Here is a 21,482-nt window from a genome sequence, read left to right as displayed (position 1 = left end):
CCTCTTTCATCTTGGTATCTACACAGCAGGCATATTTTCTGCTTCTGGAAGTCCCTTCTTTCTAGACTTTCTTTCTGCACCATCCACAGTGTTCAACTTCTCAGTGACACACCACTGTGAAACGTTTTGGTGGGCATTCTATGACACATGCGTCCCATTTTCTTGGATATAAGAGATGATCAGTTTATCATCCTTAATCTCAACCAAGTGCCTAGGTAGAAGAGGATGAATATGTCCTCCAGTTCTTGACCCTTAGAGGAGCATGTGTCAGGCCACTGCGGGTAGCTTTGCAATTAGAAAGTATTATTTAGCTTTGAATGTTGAATAAAATCGAATTGACTTCCCATCTGTAAAGCCATGTCTTTCTGTACATGGCACACTTTTTCAACCACACATTTTAGCATAGACACACTAAAAGAAAAAGAGAGACTTCTCAGTGAAGTTTAATTTTTTTTTTTTTAAAAAAGTGCCTATACTCTACATGCATGAGATCTCAAGATTTTAATTTCTTTTCACTTCAGGAAGGTTGAGATGTATAAACAGTTTACAAAGCTGATCTAAAAAAAAAATACCAATGACTTAAATAAACTGTGCTTTAATGAAAACAAATATTAATCTGCTAGGTTTCTCATATAACATGTTTATTAACAGTTGAGTGTCAATCATTTATTAAGATTATAACAGTTAACCTTGAAATGTAGCAATAATGATTGTACTTGTTACTATATATTTGAGATTTTTTAAACGACTTTGAGTAAAATGAATGCTACTGTCATTAAATTGTGCTTGGAGCAAAGACAAAGAAACAACAGCTCCTTGTTTCCAGGTAGTAAAACTAATGATGCAAGTTCATTACATGATTTCAATGCTGTTATAATGGTAAGTATTCTCTTTTCTGCTTTTATTTGTCACTGAAGCGCAATATATCATCCCTGAACATTAGCAATTTACACTCAATTTAGACTTAAATATTGGTTTTAAATATGGTCTCCAAAGTGCCCTGATAAATATCAGTATTTCACTTCCTCTCCCCATCTCTCAACCATCTCTCAAACCTCAGGTTAAGACTTCTATTGGGAATTATAGCTTTCCAAGAAATGTTTGATATTAAAGCATTATCACTGCATCAGAGGGGATTAAAACTCACCAACATTCCAAAGGAGCATGTGCTTTAGTATTGTTCCCACTTGACTCTTTTTTCTTATAAAGTGGCAATTTTTGCTATCATTAGAAATATACATTTATATATAAAGTTTTGCATTCAAATCTCTTTATTTTTGACTACCTAATGAAAGTCCACAGATCAAATAAAAACTTTATATAATATATCCTCATTTCAGAAGCATATGTATATATACACATATATATTTGTAGAACAATCCACAGTTTTTAATGTGATTCTGGCTTAAAAAATGCTATTTACAATCTATGACACAGTAATAAACCCAACATTTAATGGCATTAAAATGAGCAGGAATTTTTAAGCTTGACTGTGTCTCATCTTGTGCAGAAGAAATCAAGCAACTTCATGGAAAGCCTTTTCAAAAGCAAGGTTTTCTATACTAAACACCAGGGCATAAGGGTAGAATTTCTATTTCTGGTTTGACGTTTTAAAACACAAATCACTGTCAAAGTAGTCATGCTTCTTATCTAAGCAACCAGGGGTCCCAGATTGGACCTAAAGGCAATTTAACACAACATCAAGTTCCACTCCATCCCTTCCTCTTGTTTCAGCACTCTTAACACTTCTCTGTGGCATGACAGAATCGCCAACTGAGAAAAAATACCTAGCAACAGGATTGCCATTTTCTTAGGTAGAAGAGTTATTCTGTATAGGTGTTTGAATAAGAATGAGGTCCATAAAGAATCACACTATATTACATGGGTGTCTAGTCACTGTGCCAATCCTTAACGGCTAAATATGTTTTATGAACTTCACATATGTAATTCAAAACCAAAACTATCACTATGATCAGGAAAAGGGTGGCTCGCTGTGTTCAGTCTCCTGAAGCACAAGGTCTCAACGTTAGCAGGTGGAACTTCAGCACCATTTGTTTCTAGGTCTCAAACATCTAGCTAAAATATCAAGTACAGAATATTGACCAAAAAGCCATTTTGTGAGACTCACAGCATTTTGATTCCATTATTAAGACCATTCAGCTAAAACAGAAGGGCTCCTAGAGTTCTCTACTGCAGTCCTTCCCTGGAAATATATTCTTGCATCGTTTTAGAAGCAACAAAAAGCGAATCCTTATTAAAATTAAAGAAAACCAGGTGATAGGTGAGTTGAAGTCAGGAAGGAGAACAAAGACTAGCACAGTAAAGAACTGCTATACTTGGAAAGAAAGCTGAAAAACAACCGTCGACACTGGCTCATGTTTTTAAGTAAAATAGGAAAGTTCTATGCTTATATTTCTTCATGTATTTTAAGACTTAAGGCAGTGAGTATTGATTCTATCTATGGTTTTAATGTATTTACAAAGCAACCAGAGAGTAAACAAATGTTCGCCCTGTGCCCTAAACCACACTTTTTCCTGGTTTATGAATAGAGGGAATGTAAGCCTTTCAACTTGCTCTTGAAATCAGTTGTAAAAAAAACAAAGTTCATTTCCAAAACACGTTTACATTTGCTAAGCACAGTATGAAGGGAAAACTAAAGACAAATGGAGTGGTCTTTTTATCTACTGATAGGATGGGGACAAAGGTGTGTCTGTATGATGAATGATTGACAACCACTGAAAATAGAGAAGGAATTTTATTAGAGATTGATATCAGATTATATTTTCATAAACAACATGACTGAATTTCTATCATGAAATCATCAATGAGATGGGCAACTGTGACTTCCACCAATTGCATTTCCTGTGGGCCCTCAGCTGCATTATGGTTGAGTAAACATATCACCTTAAAACCTCCAGGCACTTCCTCCTAAAAGATCCCATGACCCATATTTGTTGAAGCCTCTTTATTTATTATTTGTTTCAAAGAAAATAAGGCTTTGTGCTTGGGACTTGTTTGGTCCTGGAAGTGACAGGTGTATTTATAATTAAGTTGGATCAGCAGTGACAATGAATACATCTTCTGATTTTGTGTCTTTACATGGTTATTCTCTTCCTCAGAAAGCAATATTCCTTATATAAAAATTAAATGTATCTGTTACTTTCCTTGTATTCTGATTTAAAATGTCTTCAAAAGCCTGACCTCTGTGCATAATTGCTATTCTTCCTAGCTTTATAGGAAAATTCCTCTAGTACATTTCCTGCCATTGTTCAGAGAACATAAATAGGATACTTGATAGGACAAGAATCACATTTAAGAATAATGATTGTGTAGAGGGGAGACACTACATTGGCCTTAAAAGAATACAGCAACCAGTGGAAAGGTTTGAGGTGAGGACCTAGATCTTCTGCAAAGAGTGTATTTTAGGAAGTCATAGTTGGAGTCATACATGCTGGACAGTAGATATATAGGAAAAGTTACATGCTGAGTCTTCTCATTATGATACCCATAAATCTGCAAACATTTTAAACGTTCTGGTTTGTTCTGTTTGAATGTGGATGTTTCTATACCATTTCAGGTTTCCAGGCCTAAGTAGATCTAGTAAATCCAATGCCATGGTATAACTTCATGCCTTTGCTAATGCTTCCTAGTCCTTCAGTATTCCTAACAGTGTGTTTGCTTGCTCTTACATGGAGTTCGTTTTCCATAAACAAACCCATCAACAAAACTCTGTCTATTGAAATCAAAGCTGTTAAATTTTTTCTCACTGTCCTTTGAAAATTCCATGTTTAATTAGTTACCTTCTGTTTTCTAGAACACAGAAACTAGACTTGTCAATGTGGATAATACAAACAAACTAGTGCCCTCATATATGGTAAGTCAGGAATTTCATTAATAACTCTCCCGATTTTTCATAGAGTTTGGAAAACAGTCTACACACAAAATTCTGGCAACATAAAAGAGGCCATTAAATTGGCTTTGACTCGATATCCCTGCCCCATTTCTTTAGGTAAAACCCAGCTTCCTTCTTCCCTGCTGCAAGACATAGCAAAAAAGAATAACTTTCTATGGCAGCTAGATATGCACATACATGTTCAAAAGTACCCACAAATCAACAGTAAGACTGAATGGAAAAGGCTAGAAGCCAATGCTTCTTCACCAGATACAGCAATGGCAGAGGGTGTTTATACCTTCTCAGAAATACAATAAAACCATTTTCCCTAAATGTGTAAAAAAAAAAATAGTGAAATCCTAGGTCAATATTCAGAGAAAAATACAATATTCCCTTAGGAGAAACTCTTTACAGAGGAATGAAATCAGATAATAAAATTAAATTCAACACAAGATTTCATTTTCTAAAATAAAAAAATATTGCCAACATCAAGAATAATGTTTAAAACTTTTCTTCATACTAAATGGCCCCTGACTGATAGACATTAGATATATGTCTGAGAGACAATAGAAGAATGCAATTTTGACAAGTTCAATTTTAAGATTTGGAGAATATCCTGAAAACAGGAGGTAACTGTGCCTCATTTACAGAAGTCTAAAGAAAATACAAATATGAAACAAAACTGCACATCACAGAATTCCCTAGAACTTAAAAGGATTTAAGGTCCAACAACATCTTCTAAGTGGCTTTCTAGAAACCTTTTCCATCCATTCAGTGACTGTATTTTGTCTGCAATATAGTTGTGTCTTTATTTACAATTAGCCCTCTGTTAATAACAACACAGTTAAATTTAGTGTCTGTGGTGTCCTGATTTATTTTTCTTTGCTTTTATGTGAGATAATTGTTATGCATGTGAATTTTCTACCACATTGCAACAGGCAAGCTTTGGTTCAATTTTCTTGTCCTACACAAAGGAAGATTTTTGAGTGCAGAATCTCAGCTACTAAGTCCTGTGATGCCGTTTTATTATTTTTCTCTTGTTGGGGTGAATTTATTGGAGAAAACGGGGAAAGGGAAGGAAAGAGAAGGGAGAGGGTGGAAAGGGAAGAAGAAGATGAGTTTTCAGCTATGTAGAATCTTGATTCACAACTTTGCCTCCATTCATGGTGGGTGTTCCTGAACTTTTCCTCGAACGTCCTTGCTTTTCTCCAATTTCATGTAGTGACGGTTCTCTGTACATACACACTGGAAAGCAAAATTACAAAAAAAAAAATTACTTATGACAATCAAAATAGACCTGACTTCACTGAACTTCCCAATTTGATTGAGAATGTTCAGAATATTTAGAATTTTCAGGGCACCCTCTAGCAGCAGTGATATCTGGATGAGGATAGAGAAGTAGAATAACATCAACATATTTCCTTAATTGTCCCAGACTTCCCTCACCTAAACTAAGGCACGGAGCCCATGGACTGTTAGCTATTTTCCAATAAGGAATGTGGTTATTTAACATAAGATTAAGTTCACATCCTCTCTTCTCTGTCTGGCTCCAAGGTTGTCATCTGAGAGTTATCAAGGCTTTAGTTCAATTATTGCTTAGAATAAGTAGGATTTTCCAATTCATAGCCAGTCCTACAAGATAAATCACAGTGAGTCTTTTAGCCTCCCTGGGCTGTTATGATAGAGACGAATGTACATAGGCATATTTTACCAAAGGATCAGGAGTTATTTTCCTTCTTGAAATAAGAACTATCTATTCTGACTGTCACCACCAAAATGGTTCAGAAATTTGAATGTTGTTTTGAAAATCAAATAGTTTCCTCGGTTGGGTAAGACAAGGGTGTTTATATCATCGGGAGCTGGACTATTTAGTCCACGGGCTGTCTGAGCTGCTGACTGTCAACTCAGACACACTTTTATGGCTGAAAAAAATAGCAATTTCATCAGCATGAATAGATATCCAATATCTGAAAGGATCAAGAAAAGTAAAAATACCATTTATTAATATTTTAGACAACTTGTTTTAGAGAATGCAGAATAAACTGTTCTGGTCTTAGCTACTCCACTACTTCCAAAACAAAGACTAAAAACTGCAAGCATTTGTTCAGCCAAGAGACAGGCTTTTTTCCCAAGTGTATTTAGTAGTGTGCAGTACTGTGCACTTTTATGATGTAGGGATATTGTTATTATATGACTTACAGGTCATAGGTTCTGTGGTGAGTTTGGGATTCTTTACTTTTACTAAGCTACCAGGTGATGCTAATAAAATACAATAGTCATTCTCTGAATAATATAGAATATAGCTATGAAAGATACTTTTAAATGTCTTATACAAGAGTATCACACATCTATTTTTGAACGGCATGTTTAAACATTTCAATTATTTCCATGAATGCTTCTAATATCTCCAAATGCCACTGGTTGAAGTGGGAAAGTGCAACCTATAGGTAAGGTATGCACTAATAGCCCATAGAGTGGATTCTGATGTTGTCAAGTGGTGTAAATAGGTAACCCACCTTCCTATCTTTAACAACAACAACAAAATACCCTAAAAATTCTTATAGTATAGCCTAGCAGATCATTAAAGTCCCTCCAGTGTACTAGCTCTTTTTTTTATTGATTTTTATTGAGCTCTACATTTTTCTCTGCTCCCCTCCCTGATCTTAATTGTATTTCTGTTATGAAGAAAGTAGAGCAGTTACCAAAATCTCCAAGGTGAAGGCAAACTTTTATTTGTGCATTATATATCCAGTTATCTACAGCTGGCTAATGTACAAGGCAGCTCAAAGGTAATAAAGTGATTCCATTGGAAAGCAATCCACAGGCTGCCAGGAAGCAGTTTTCTAAATTCCATCAGCTAACAGACAGTGAAAACCCAGTCTCCAGGATGCAACACAGATCACTTAAGTCATAATCTCAATGCATAAAAAGAAATTTTGTGTTTAAATACCCAGAAAAAAATATTGGGTCATAGATAATTTCAACATTGTATTAGGTGTGGTACTTCTGGATAACCATTAGAATAATGCATTTGTATATTTTGAGCTTCCTATAATTTCAATATCCCTTCTGTCTTCATTATATAAATTCTTCCTGTTAACTTTTTATGTATTTACTATTTCTCACATAGACATAAAGTACTTCAAGTAGAAACACACAAATATTAGTACTAAAATTAGCACTGCAGGTAAGTTTTCCAATAATTGAAGCTTAGTAACCATCCTGAAATAGAATCTGCAAAGAAAATTTACAGTTTATTAAACTAAAACTCAATAATACTACAACAGAAGATAAATTTTTTAGGGTAATTCAGCCACCCTATTTTATGTCTTATTAAATTAAATAATAAAATTCAAGGTTTTAATAAACCAAATGACTAACAAGTATGTTTTCCAGTTCGCTGAAGGAAACTGTCTTTCCTCTACCCTACGAATCAAATACATTTCATTCTCTACATTATTGTTCATAAAGTGGATTTGTGTTGTAAGAAAACTCAGGGAAATCTAGGAATTACATGCAAATACAGAAAGTGGAAGGAGCAGGGAGGAGGAAAAGAGGAAAGATGGGAGGGAGAAGGGGGAGAGAAGGGGAGAAAGGGGAGAAAGGGAGAGAGAGGGAGAGAGGGGAGCACTACTAAACCAATTACTTTTTCGTTATCATTTACAAATCCTGGAACCTAGCAAAACACCCAACTTTAGACTGTAACAAGTAAAAAGCTCTAGCTCTCAAAACTTAGAACAGAATGTACTTTACAGAGTGCAATTGAATTCAATGACAATGTAAAGAAAAGGACAGGGAAAGGACAAGCACTCTTTAGTGTGATAACAGCCACCTCTGAGAGCTTTAATAACTGTCTTTGAGCCCATTTTTGAAAACTTCAAAATAAATGATGGAACAAAATTTAAGAAGTGACAAAGTACAAGGTGTCCGACAAATATATTCTAAATCAAAGTATAAGCTGTTAATCCCACAACTAAGCCTGTCATTTTGAAATATTCAGAGCCACTTTAAATGGATTGTCTTATTCACTAATTAGAACAATTTTGTGATCATCATAGTAAGAAATTCTTATCTTCATGTTTGAAACATAAAGGAAAAGAAATCATTTCTCTAATATAGAGGGGTGAGCAGTGGCAGAACTAGAATGTGAATGTCTAGTCAGGAGTTCTGATCTAGAAAAGCCTCAACAGACTAAATGATATTAGACAAGGTTTACACTATTATTGTTGCATATTAATATTCAAGTTGGCCTTACTTTTACTAAATATTTCTACTGTCACTAAGAAATGGTTTTAAAAACAAATATCACATGGATGTAGTGAAAAGAATAAGTAGAAACCAACAAAGTTGGCAGGTATGTGATGATATTGAAACTCTTGGGTATTGTTGCTCAGAATGTTAGGTGGCACAGCCACAATAAGAAATGAGAATTGTTAAGACATGGAATTACCAAAAAGTCCATCAACTGCAGTTCTGGAGATGTAGATAAAAAAGTAAAGAAAAAGGGCCTTAAACATATATTTGCCCACTCATTATTATAGACACATTATTCATAATAGCGAAAAGATGAAGTAAAGTGGCCATTAGCAGAATAATAGATAAATATAATGTGCTATATATTCAAATATATTACATTTTATTTAGTTTTTGAAAGAAAGAAATATTGATACATGCCACAGCATGGACGAACCTTGAAGAAATGGCAGTACGCCAAATGACCCAGCTCATAAAGCAAATACTGCATGAATCACTATGAGAAAATTGGCTAATGGTATGCAAGAGGACAAAGTAGAACTGTTGTGAGGGCCCTTGAGGAGAGGAGAGGAGAGGAGAGGAGAGGGAGAGCTAAGTCTTAAAAGGTGGAGAGACTCAGTTCTGCAGCAAGGTGGAGAGACTCAGTTCTGCAGTATGAACAGTTCCAGGAGGGTTTCCAGGGGTGGCTTGTAAGTTCTAGACAAACGTATGGGCACTGAAATGTACACTTGAAATGCTACATTTCAAAATTTTAAAGTGATAAATTCTCTTTTTGTATTTTCTCATTAAAAGCATCCTAACAGCCCTGAGTTAAGTAATAAGTAAATATCCGGGTAGGAGAGATGACTCTGCAGATAAGAACACTTAGCTGATCTTTGCCGAGGATCCATGCTCAGTTCTCTGCACCCACACGATGGTTCAGAACCATGTGCAACCCCAGATCCAGTGAATCTGACCCTATCTTCTGGCCTCATCAGCCACAAAGCATGGATGCAGTGCACTTACATACATGCCGGCAAAGCACTTCAAACATATTAAAGTAAATAAATATTTTCTTTTAAAAGAACTATTTAATCCAGAGTTTCCCTGTTAGCATATGGATGGTCATCCTGTCCTCAATAATCAGAAATGTCTTAGTACTGAAAGTAAAGAGTAGAGAATTGAGATGTAACCAAGAGAATATAGACGTAGAAAGAGGATTCAAGGATTCAATGAGAATTTTAGAACGGTGTTGCTTATGTAGTATCAATTTAGCTATGATGCTACGAACAATTAAAATACAAACATCCCCACCTGGGTTGTCCTGTGAAGGTAAGCATGAACACAGGATGAAATAACACAAGGAAGTGGGGAGAGAGGAGTAGCTCAGGACTCATTAGTCTCAGACCTTATCAAATCCCTACAACTGGAAACCATGACCGCTATATGTTAATATACACCAGTCTAAATTTGATAGTAAATGAAGAGTAAATAATATGCTCATCCAGAAAAATATACAAGAATCTGGGGAAAAATCAAATAATTCAATCATTTTTATGAAAAATATTTATTTGGCTTTAAAGCAGCAAGGCAGCTTAGTTGAGAAAACTCAGTCAAACTGAATCCCACTGTTGCTCTCAAAAAAAAAAAAAACCACATTCGAAAATGTTATTAAATTGTTTAGTTCCTTCTAAATATAATCACAGCTTCATAGAAACAATTCTAGCTCAGGATTCATTATGCATCTGAAATCTACTGTGTCTCTACTGTGGCCTTTGCAAGTAGCAATTGTGGCTGCAATTGCTATGTGGTTTTTGTTTGATCAAGCTAGCTACTTTGTGCTTTCATTTGGAAGGAACTTAATTTAGACTTTAAGGAGTTAAGAAACACAACATCTGAGAAATCCAGAATAATTAACTCCACGTAATAAATGACAATTACAGAGTCTGTGGTAATACAATGATGATCTCATACAAACATCAGAATCAGAATGTGGAGTTTGCTTGTTAATTTCTAATCATAGGTCATCAAAATCATAGTAGGAACATGGAACAGGCATTTCCATGAATCTGTCTAGATGCTATCTCTAATAGTAATAGAAATTTCATGGCTCCTTTTCCTAGCCCACGCCAGAATAAGCTTTTTCCTCTTTTAGCAGAACAGGCTATTTTCTTTCTTTGGTCATAGTTCAAAGTGCAATCATTGTTAGGGGGAGGGCATTTCCCTCTCTTTCTGCTACAGTAAACTACTATCTCATTTGTTTAGAACCTCAATCATTAAGTACTTGTCTGTCGATGTTTAAGTACTTCTCTGTGTTATGCATCTTGGCCCATTTCAGGATAGAAGGCAAAAGGTGACATTTTCTTCTTTTTTAATAAAAAAAAATTGTAAACTGGAAATTAAGTGAAAACAAGATGAAAAAAATGCCCCATCCTTCCTGTCCTCTGAGATTCACACCTGCTTTCAGAAACCCAGATCCAGTGTCCCCTGTGACAGTTTGAGACCATGTGAAATATTATAAGCCATTAACTGTATTTGGATACAGATGTGTGGACTATACTTCTAATACACACTTTATTTATTTACTTACTTATTTACTTATTTGTAGTTTAAGTGCATTGGTGTTTTGCTTGCATGTATGTCTGTGCGAGGGAGTCAGAAACCCTGAAACTGGAGTTACAGACAGACAGTCACTGCTGAGTGCCTAGAACTGAACCTGCGTCCTCTGGAAGGGCAGCCAGTGTTCTTAAATGCTGAGCCATCTCTCCAATACCCCAATACAACTTTAGTTTTAAGAGGAGTAACTTAATGATATTTGGTATGGAGCCAGTTCTAATTGTACTTCTGGCTGTACCTCCCACCTATTGTCAACAGTTTCAATCCCCGAATTTGTTCAAGGTCCGAAGGAGCAATATCTGAATGTTTGAAACAGTTTTTGTTTCTTTACATCTGGCTCGTCTGTGCTGTCCTTGATCCAACAGTTTCCCTTATTTTGGTTCAGTAGTGAATGACAGGAAGTGGGCAGAGCACCCTTTGTGTCTTTTTCACCCTCAGACTATCTCTGTGGGAGAATGACAGTGTTCCTCTGCCATCCCCTCTGCTACAATGGTTTTGGATGAATTGTACAGAAATGATGGTCGTAAAGGAGACACTTCTGCCTGGTTCTTTAGCACCAAGTTCAAATCAAGGCATGTTCTTATCTCAACTCTTTCCTTTCCCTATTCTCCAACAACAAAGCATGGGTTTTCTAATACAGACTTTTTGTCTAATGCTTTCTTTCCCATGACCTGTTCACCAGAGCCTGCATTCCAATACAGCTATCAGAATATGCAGGATTTCTATGCCATCATCACAGCTCGTTCCTCCTGATTTGTTTTTTGTTGTTGTTGTTGTTTGGCTTTCGAAACAGGGTTTCTCTGTGGCTTTTGAGCCTGTCCTGGAACTAGCTCTGTAAACCAGGCTGGTCTTGAACTCACAGAGATCCGCCTGCCTCTGCCTCCCGAGTGCTGGGATTAAAGGTGTGCATCACCATAGCGCAGTCGTTCCTCCTGTTTAAAACTTGCAATATTCAATAATCATTACTATTTTTCTGTGAATGCTTAGATAAAGCCAATAATTTTCTTAAACATAAAAGAAACAAAACACAGGAGTTGCTGTTATTTCTAAAGGTGACAGGTGTGAGAAGCTATGTACGTGGTGCCTCCTCATGCATGCCCTCCTGCTATGTCTCTATAGTAACAAACCTTGAGGCCTGCTATAAGCCTGCATGTTGATATAAGTATTCTTATACTTGTAAAACATTAAGAATGCAAAATTAAGAGACCAACAAAATTAAAACTTTAAAATGTTGCCAATTTATAACTCTACAACTCCTGTCAATGTTTTTTTTAATTTTTAAAATGTTTATTATCCATTTACATGTCTTCTTTTGAAAATTCTTCATTCAAATCAACAGCATTATCCAAAAGCAAAAGCACAAACAGCCAATAAATATGGAAAAATGATCATGGAATGTGTTCAGTATCTTTAGCCCTTAGGAAACTTTAAATAAAAACTATATTGAGTATTACACACTGCATACAGACAAGCAGGCTTGTAGTCATATAAAAAGAAATTAAAGTTTGGATTTTTATCTCATGCAGTCATATTAGATTTTAAGACACAGAAAGGGGACTCTTGTGTGAATACAGGCTAATATAGCCAGCATAGAATGCTAGAGAAAGGTTCTTCTAAAAATAAAATATAGAACTATCAGTTTATTTAGCTGTGTTGTTCTTGACTATGTACCCAAGGAAATTTATCATTATCATAGAGTAAATACCTTTATGTCCATGTATCTTTCTCTTCTCACAGAAGTCAAAATACAGATCTATATTTCATGTTCAACAAATGAAAGAATAAAAGTATGTATATGTATAATGGAGTATTGTGTCATAAAGATGAATAAAAGCATATCAGTTTTTTTTTGTACCTAGAAACTGTCATGTTCAATGAAATCTGGTAATTTAGAGTCAGTTGATATTAAGGTTAGTTCTAGTTCTGCCCTTTGGTAATCTGGGGAGCCTCTTTTTAGTCAAGCACTATTCCCCATGTCCCTGTGAAGTTGTTTGGTGTCAGCTGTGTTGTTTTATACATGCATGCATGGGCAATAACACACACACACACACACACACACACACACACACACACCACTCACACTCCTGATAGGAAAATGTTTGTGAGGTCTGAAGTTGAAAACTGTCATGTGAACCTGAGTTAATTACTTAATTCTTCTTTTAAATAAGTTGTTTCCCAATTAAAAAGGGGATGCTAATTATCAACTTTTGTATCACCAAGGTCTCGGTGACTATCAAATGATAATCAGTTAATTCAACAGATTGAAACAAAAGTGTTGTGCAAAGAGGACAAGGCTGCAGAATGGGGTCTCAGTGACTCCTTTTCCACCACTACTTGATTCTCTAGAGATGAGCAGAGAGCAGGGACTTCTAGTGGGGATGTGGGAAGCTCTGACAGTCACCACTGTCATGAAATATTTTGTTGGATGTTTGGACAGTGCCATTGCAGTTGTTAATGACAAATTCTCCATCCAAATGGAGACAGGAAGCCCTCTGTTTTGGATGAAACTCCTATTTCTTGTCTTCTATTAGCTTCTATGCAAGAAAAATGAAATAAGACTAATATTTTTTATTACTGACAATTTAATGGAATCTTCTTTGACCTTCTCTAATTTCCAAGAAATGGAAAGGTTAGGTGGTTCTGTAAGTTAATGCACCATTGAAAATATCCATCTGTCTTAACAGCAGATCACAGAAGGGATTGGGCAATTAGCATGAGGCAATTTCACACCTTAATTAATGTCACATGGAATCTCAATGGAACTGTTGGGAGTGAGTTAAACCCTGGTTTGGAGGTAACAGATCACAGGAAAGTCCCCAGCATGCTCAAATGTTTATTGCAAAGGTTGAGAAATTATGAATAAAAGAAGATGTATGTCATTATCTGAATAGAGCAGGAACAGTATTCAAGTGTCAAAGACAGAAGTGGGTGAAGAATGTGTCCGGAAGAGGAGGGGATGTTTCACTCCAGAGATCAGCAGAAAGTGGCTGGGAAGAGTTACAGTGGGGAAAGGGAAACTCAAAAGAGGAAGGGAAGAAGACAATGGGTGAGACAGGAAGAGGAAGGGAGGGAGATACCGAGAGAGAGAGAGAGAGAGAGAGAGAGAGAGAGAGAGAGAGAGAGAGAGAGAGAAAGAGAGAAAGAGCGACAGAGCGACAGAGTCAGTGTGACTATCCTTTCTGGAATATACTGTGCCAGGGAAGTCTATATTTTATTATAAATAATTAATAAATATTATAAATACTTTCTGTATTTATCTATAGTATGGGTCAGCCCCAAAGAGACTCTTTGTACATGAACTATCTAGCTTATTCCAGATGATTATATATATATATATATGTGTGTGTGTGTGTGTGTTGGCATGCATGTGTTTATATATGTGTGTATACATATATATGTATATATGCATTGTGTATTTGTGTGTGCTATATATACATATATGTGCATATGTATGTGTGTGTTTTCATTTTTCAAGTTGGAGCTTCTGAACTTAAGAAGCCCAGTGTGTACTTCTCTTTGGTGACTCACTGTGTAGCTGTAGGAGGGATTCTCTGTTCTACAACTCAATATTCTTTTCATCAAATGTTTTACCTCTTAGCATTTCTTGAAGACAGAAGATAAGGCAATGTACAGTTTTTCTAAAAAAAATTTAAAGGCATTTTTCTTTTAATCTGGAAACTTTTGAGGCACTGAACCTTCTTACCATGGTTAATCCTCATTTTATTTCCATGAAGCAGATGAAATTTATAACTGACTTCATTCTCAAAAGTGGTCAAGACTGAAAAAGGAAAATCATTTCCTCAAAATTACTTAGCAGGCAATTGCTAAAAGAATTCAGAACTAGACGATCTCATTCTTGGTTAGTTTGGTGTTTCTTAGGTTACACATTTTTTGTTGATTAAGTTAGTAAAATAATTGGCATGGCACCTGCCTACTCCATGTAGTAATTAGCCTAGCACTAAAACATGCCTATCTAAGTAACAGTGATGAATTTCAAATTGCAACATGATTTGAATAGTTATGCTCATCGTGTCTGTGACAGAAAGTTCCTGAAGGGAATAAAACTCCACTGAACTTTCTACAAGGCTGATGAAGCGAGCAGAAGTGCCAGTGAAAGTTTCAAGTCCACAGCCTAGTTACAATTTCCCTTGGGGCATCCTTAGCCCCATTAATAACCATTGTGCCCTCTCGTATTTGACCTGACATTCTTATGACTAACAGGTGAAGCCTTTTGGAAGGCGTTAACTTATGAAAGCCCTTAGTGGTTCCTAACCACAGGCTGTATTGACAGAGAGCACCCAGGACAGTAGAAGAGATGTCTCTGCTTTGCTTTTGCCACTTTATGTAATGTCTCTAACAACATGTTTGAAAGGTTTCTTAAGTTATGACTCTCTTTTCCTGTCGCTGTTAGAACTTCATCCAACTCTTACCGCATTGGAATAGGACTTTAAGGGAACTTAAACTGTGATCATGGTCACCCACATTTGCTTCCAGGATAAACTTACTCTTGTTTTCTTTTTTTTAAATCTTATTTATTTATTTATTTTGTTGAAACAATTTCCTCCTCCTCCCCGCCTCCCATTTCCCTCCTCCTCCTCCCACTCCTCTCCCCTGAACCCCACTCGTCTCCCCCGAACCCCATTCCTCTCCCCTGAACCCCACTCGTCTCCCCCTCCCCCCACTCCATTCCCCTTCCCTCTGGAGTCTGAAGAGCAGTCCGGATTCCCTGCCTCTTATCCCTTCTGAGGTAAGAGTTTTCTTTGCATATACACTGTCAGAGGAACAAATCACTCAACTTCATCCAGTGCAGGGATCACAATAATCTAAAAAAAAAACTTAAACTGCCTGTGACAAAACTTGATCAGCTTGATAAGCTGAGTAATTTAACACCCAGTTTATTTCAGAGCATCCAGTCTCATTTGGTGAGCACCGGGCTCATTTGGACAGCTTTAAAAGTTGTACATAGCCAGGCGGTGGTGGCACACGCCTTTAATCCCAGCACTCGGGAGGCAGAGACAGGTGGATCTCTGTGAGTTCGAGGCCAGCCTAGTCTACAAGAGCTAGTTCCAGGAAGCTAAGGAGAAACCCTGTCTCGAAAAATCCAAAATAAATAAATAAATAAATAAATAAATAAATAAATAAATAAATAAATAAAAGTTGTACATACTTAGGACACACCCAGACTTGATGAGGTCACTTGGAGGTTTGTGGCTTTTAAGAACCCCACAGATGGTCATCATATCATTGTTTGAGATCCCACAATCTATGCTATTCTGCTAGGTCTTAAAATTCCATAACTAACAAAGAAAGCAGATAGCATGTAACTTCCCCACAATGAGGAGAGAGTGGAAAGCATTATAATCTTCTTTCCCCATCAAAAAAGTGTCAGAAGTGTATTAGTATTCCTAATTCAAACTTAATACTTTCATAGGGATGGATTTCAATAAATAAATATTTCGGTAATATCTTTCATTCTCCAGTACCCAGTCTTGGAAACTTAAAGTCTTTGGATAACATACAAGTGCACACATGCATATCACAGACATACACACACATGCACACACGCACAATTTTTCAGGGGGGAATAATTTGATTTTAATTACTCAACCACTTGCAAGAGCTGAGTAGAGAGCTTTTGAAAGAGGAGGGAAGACAAATTGAGGTGTCAGTATCTTTTTCTTTGTCAAAGAGTCTTTTGCTCTCTATCTGATACTGGCAGGGGAGGTCACCCGAAGACAGTTTAAATCTGGGGTGTCACTTCTCAGAATAATGCTCTTTAGTGCTGTTGTGGTAAATTCTAGAGACAATCCAAGTAAGTAGAAGCTTGTTCACTGTACTTAGCAATGGACTTTCACACCAAGTCAGTGCGTCCAGTAGACGTATCAGCAACCCCTCATTAACACTGTCCTTATGGGCAACACCAGAGAGTGAAGGACTGAAGGGGAATGGGCACGTGGTGATGATTATCATGTTATCTGCGTAAGAATTACTGATCCTTTCACTGGAAAAAAAGATGACACAAGAATGGGATTAAAGGCAAAGATGTTTGAAGAAAACAAAAACAATCACAATATTAAATAGCACACTTTGGCTTTCTACCACCTAGGGCTAATCTACTTCACAAAAGAACAGCCCACTCATCATGCAGTGTGGGGTCTGTCAGGGGGGTAATGGTAGAAGCAGTGGGTTTTCAGGCTTACAAAGATTTTCTTGAATATTAAAAATAAAACACCCAACAACTACTTGTTTAAACAGATATATGCCTAATTGCTTGCAGTGAACTTATTTCACATTTCTTTTTTAAAAGCATCTTCTAATTATATGTTTTATAAGTTCTTTGTCTCTTTGTAGAGTTTACCTCAAAGTATATTTTATCTGATCTAAGTATAGATGCTCCTGTCTGCTAGTGTTTTCCTTTAGCATGGCATGTCTTTTATTGTCTACTCATTGTGTCTATATATACTAGGGAAGGTCACTTCTTGTGGGCAGTAAACTGTAGGACTGGGTGACTCACTGAGTTATTTATTTCTAAGATTATTGCATCTTCATGTTTTTTTAAAAATACATTCAGCCTCTATATTGAAATTAATTTTCCCTTTTTATTTTTATTAACAATTTTTTAAAATAACAGGCACAAAGACAACACATTCTTAATAATTTCAACTCAGTTTGAACACGGTACTACATTTGGTACCATGCATACATTTTCAATATGTAATTTTATATCACTTCATAAAGAGTTGTCTTTATTCTGCCAGGTTTAAAACCAGATTACCATGTGATTTTTACCATGGTCTATAGTGATATGAGTGAGACATAGCCCCATGGTTTCAGGCATCTGGACACCAGATCTGTAGTTAATGGTGGTGGTGTTTGGGAAGGTTTAGGAGGTGCTGGCTAGCTGAAGGAAGAATGTGACTGGCGGTGGATTGGCTTTGAGAGTCTAAGGCCTTGCCCTACATTGGATGCTTTCTCTCTTCTGTTTGAAGTTCAAGATGTGAGTCCTCAGCCTTCTTTTCCTACTGTCTGCTTCCATTCTGTCCATGATGGAGTCTTGCTCTAGAGAACCATAAGCCAAAATAAACTCTTTCTTCTGTAAATTGCCTTGCTCATTGTAGTTGATCACAGCAGCAGAAAAGTAACTAATACATGGTACAGCATTTCATCACTGGCTTCTCTGGGTAATTGGGCATTCACAGCTTATTCCCAATATCAGGGCAACATAAGAAGTGGTAATCACTTATTCACTGGCTCTGGCCTTCAGGGATTGTAATCTCATGGTTGTATTTTTCTAGACTTGTGATCTTGGACACTTTACTTAATTGATTTAAATAAATATTTATAAGATAATAATAACCTAGAGCTATTGTAATTCTTTGTATCTTTTAAATAGAGATAATATACACAACTTGTCTAGTGAATACTAAATTGGTAGGTTGTATATAGCAAAAATAGTTTGGAAACCCAGCAGGAAAGAAGACGTTCTTGTACACAGAAAAGAAAAGTCACGTGAGTGATTTCAATTATCTTTCTTACTAATAGAAACCCAATATAGCTGCATAGAGAATTGATGGAAACTGGCTCAAATTTTCATTGACAATCACAACAGAATATATTTGAAACGTCAAAGACCTGACCAATTAATGTTTATCATGTAATGTCTATCAGCATAAATCTCTCCAAGGATGTGCAAGGGGTTTTATTTCTATACTGTGGTATATTCCAGAAGAAAAGGAGAAGCAACCACTAGTAGACATACTCAGTAGCATTGAGTCCTCTTGCCTAGTAATTAGATTATGGCCACAGCCTTTCTGACTTAGACCAGCCCATGTCATCCATGTTCATGGAAGCTCAGCACTTGACTGCTTGAGGCAGAGTGCTTTGGTTTGAAGCCACGGTCTGTTACCCACTGAATCTATGATTCGGGACTAATTACATACTGACTTCTTTGCTTCAGTTTTTTCAACATTTGTGAAGCAAATTATACTAGAACTTACTTGATAAAAATGGAATAAAAATGAGAAAATAATTGAGGCATACTTTAAAGCACCACCTAGAGAAAGAATTATAAAACTTCACTAATGTTGTTTGATTAAATATACTTTGTTCTTTAAAAAAAATGACAAAAACATGGATAGGGAATTAAATGGTCCTTGATGGGACAGCAGCTAAATTTCTGTCTTCAGAATTGAGTCTTATGACATTCTTTGTTTTTCACACCTAAGAGTTCTTTCCTACAAACAAACTACACAAAGGACCTTGGAGTTAAACTGAATTATTAGGGAATCTGATTTAAAAACAGACACCATCTTCCTCACAGTATGAAGGGGGAAAGCCTTACGATTCACCAGTGATAGCAAAATTACAACCAACAACTAACATGGTTCTGATCAGGGAATCCAGGGCATTCTAAAGTGAAGAAGATGCAATCTGGAGGCAGAACTGATGTCTCAGTACCCATTCTACCACTGCCCTCCTAGACCTGCACATGTATTTGACATGAAACCATCCATCATGAGACTATATGTTCATCTCCTCTGTACCTAAGTATGGCTAACCGTCTAGGTGTTGCCACTAAAGCACTAAGATTATGTGGCGAGTGGAGACTATGGTGACTTGAAAACTTGCATAGATTTTCAACCCCTTCTTCTAGTTCTTTCTTGCCCTATGAGTCTGGTAATGAAGCTGGCAAGATCACACACAGTGTGTGTGTGTGTGTGTGTGTGTGTGTGTGTGGTTTTTGACAAGGGTGCAATGCACAAGTCTAGGCATCACTCTACACACAGCTGCATTTTGTGCATCATTCTGGCTGCACTGTGCAGATCTAAGGAATCACGGCAAGACACTAGGATGAAAGATGTGAAAGATTCAAACAGCCGAGGTCCCCAAACTGGGACACCACAGCACCATTTCTGGAAAGCTTATTTCCACATTTAGTTTTGAGAGAAGTTGTATGACTAACCTGCTATTGACAGGTATTGTGTGAGGCCTATCTTAATTCTAGTTTATAACACTGTAAGAGTCATCTTGTACCTTCCCTGATTTTATACAAAATGCAGTAATAAGCAGAACGCTGAAGTGCATCTGGGACTGTGAGCACAGCATCCCACATATTTCTTCTGACATATACATAAGGCTTTCCACCCCAAGGGAAAACTCAACTAACCAGAGTACAGGAAGCCGCTCCAATTAAGGAGGTAGATTATAGATGTTCCCTTTGGGGGAATGGAGTGGGAGGGGTTCCACAAGACTCTATTATCTATATAAAGAATAAATAAAACTCATAGATTTTTAAAATATTTTTCTAACTTTACCGAAGTTTGTTAATGGCATTGTGCTACTTTTGCAAAAAACAAATACACCAGCTTAACTGTTAAAAAATGACACAGGAGTTGAAAGTGTTATTTGCCAAAGCATTTCTAATTTTGAGTGTATTTCCCACAGCAGTATTATCTACTTCTTAGGGACCTTCTACTCAGCCTTACAAAGTGGGCACATGTCTTCCTTTAGCTATAGTATTCTTTGAATGCTTTTGTCTCTATTTGTATGAGTCTGGTCTAGTCTTCAAAGATATATTCCTTTCTGTGGAAGTGACAATACTTTCTCTAATTCCCAATATTAATTCTACAACATGAAATACACTACCTTTCCCACTACACTAATGTCAGCAGTAATCATGTTTCATTCCTCGAAGAATATGTCCTCTGGAACACATAGTTATTAGCCTTTACATTTCCTTTGTTCCTCCACGTGTTTACTTAGTCAACTGAAAACTGATTAAATATCTCTTTACGTTATGCTGAATAGCACACATGACAAAGAAGCTGCTTTCATACCTTCAATAGGTTTTGGTACAAAATGAGATGAGGGCTTGGTTTTCTTCACTCTGTTCCCCTTCATGATTTGACCTTCTTTATTGAGTCCTAGAAACCATGCACGCCCTGATTCCTGCTGGCGATACAGGGTTGAAGAATAGATCACATAGTAGTTTTCAAAGACAGACTCCTTAAATTTGCATTCCGGGGTAAAAACATCCTGCAGAAACAAGCACAGTGAAAGAAAAAGGAATTAGCAACGAATCAGCAATGGCTGCATCCAGCCAGTCTTAAACATATCCCCAGTGTTCAGAACAAGGCACAGGAAGCTGGACAGGATTTCAGTTAGGGCTCCTATAGAGAGTCATTATATGAAATCAAAACTCAAGATTCTTTTAATGACCAACTTTTAGTCCAGAAAAAAACAGCTGCTTAGATATGATCACACTCACTGGAGGCTAAAGCCCTGGGTAAGTCTAAAATCTTAGCAAGTCAAATGTTCATAAATCAAAATTTTTGGACACTCCTCATTTTTGTGGCTGTTAGCATGGAGTTAAACCAGTAGAACTTATCCCTAATCAAAATCAAAATGCAACCACACACAACACAGGGACACCAGATGCTTTTGAAGCAAATGTGTGATATGCACAAAAATCTAAGACTCAGCAAAACACTTGCCCCTACATTTATCAGTATGCTGCTACTTTGCTCGATGCCTGTAGCTTCCCCTTGAATTCACTTAAAGTCTGTAGTTTTACCTTTGATTCATTTTAAATGCATACTTAATAATAAAAATGTTAGTTTGAGGGCAGCATGGTCTACAAGAGCTAGTACCAGGACAGGCTCCAAAGCTACAGAGAAACCCTGTCTCAAGAAACAAATCATCAAGCAGCAGAAGAAAATACTCCTCTTGAAGAATCCTCCGT

General features: G+C 36.7%; 1 protein-coding gene across 3 annotated transcripts in view; it reads right to left on the bottom strand.

Moving 5' to 3' along the window:
* Window positions 1-437: 437 nt before the first annotated feature.
* The window catches only part of Fgf12 (fibroblast growth factor 12), a 539,239-nt gene continuing 518,194 nt past the window's right edge, over window positions 438-21,482 (bottom strand). For all 3 annotated transcript variants that reach the window (XM_057765082.1, XM_057765081.1, XM_057765080.1), the window contains 2 exons: window positions 20,578-20,776; window positions 438-5,137 (listed from right to left, as the gene is read on the bottom strand). In XM_057765082.1, the coding sequence (XP_057621065.1) occupies window positions 5,019-5,137; window positions 20,578-20,776 (318 nt within the window). In that variant the 3' untranslated portion in view covers window positions 438-5,018. The remainder of the gene's footprint in view (window positions 5,138-20,577; window positions 20,777-21,482) is intronic.

The sequence above is a fragment of the Chionomys nivalis genome, chromosome 3 (assembly GCF_950005125.1).
Source record: "Chionomys nivalis chromosome 3, mChiNiv1.1, whole genome shotgun sequence".
Taxonomy (NCBI): Eukaryota; Metazoa; Chordata; class Mammalia; order Rodentia; family Cricetidae; genus Chionomys; species Chionomys nivalis.
This window is presented reverse-complemented; position numbering and strand designations above follow the sequence as displayed.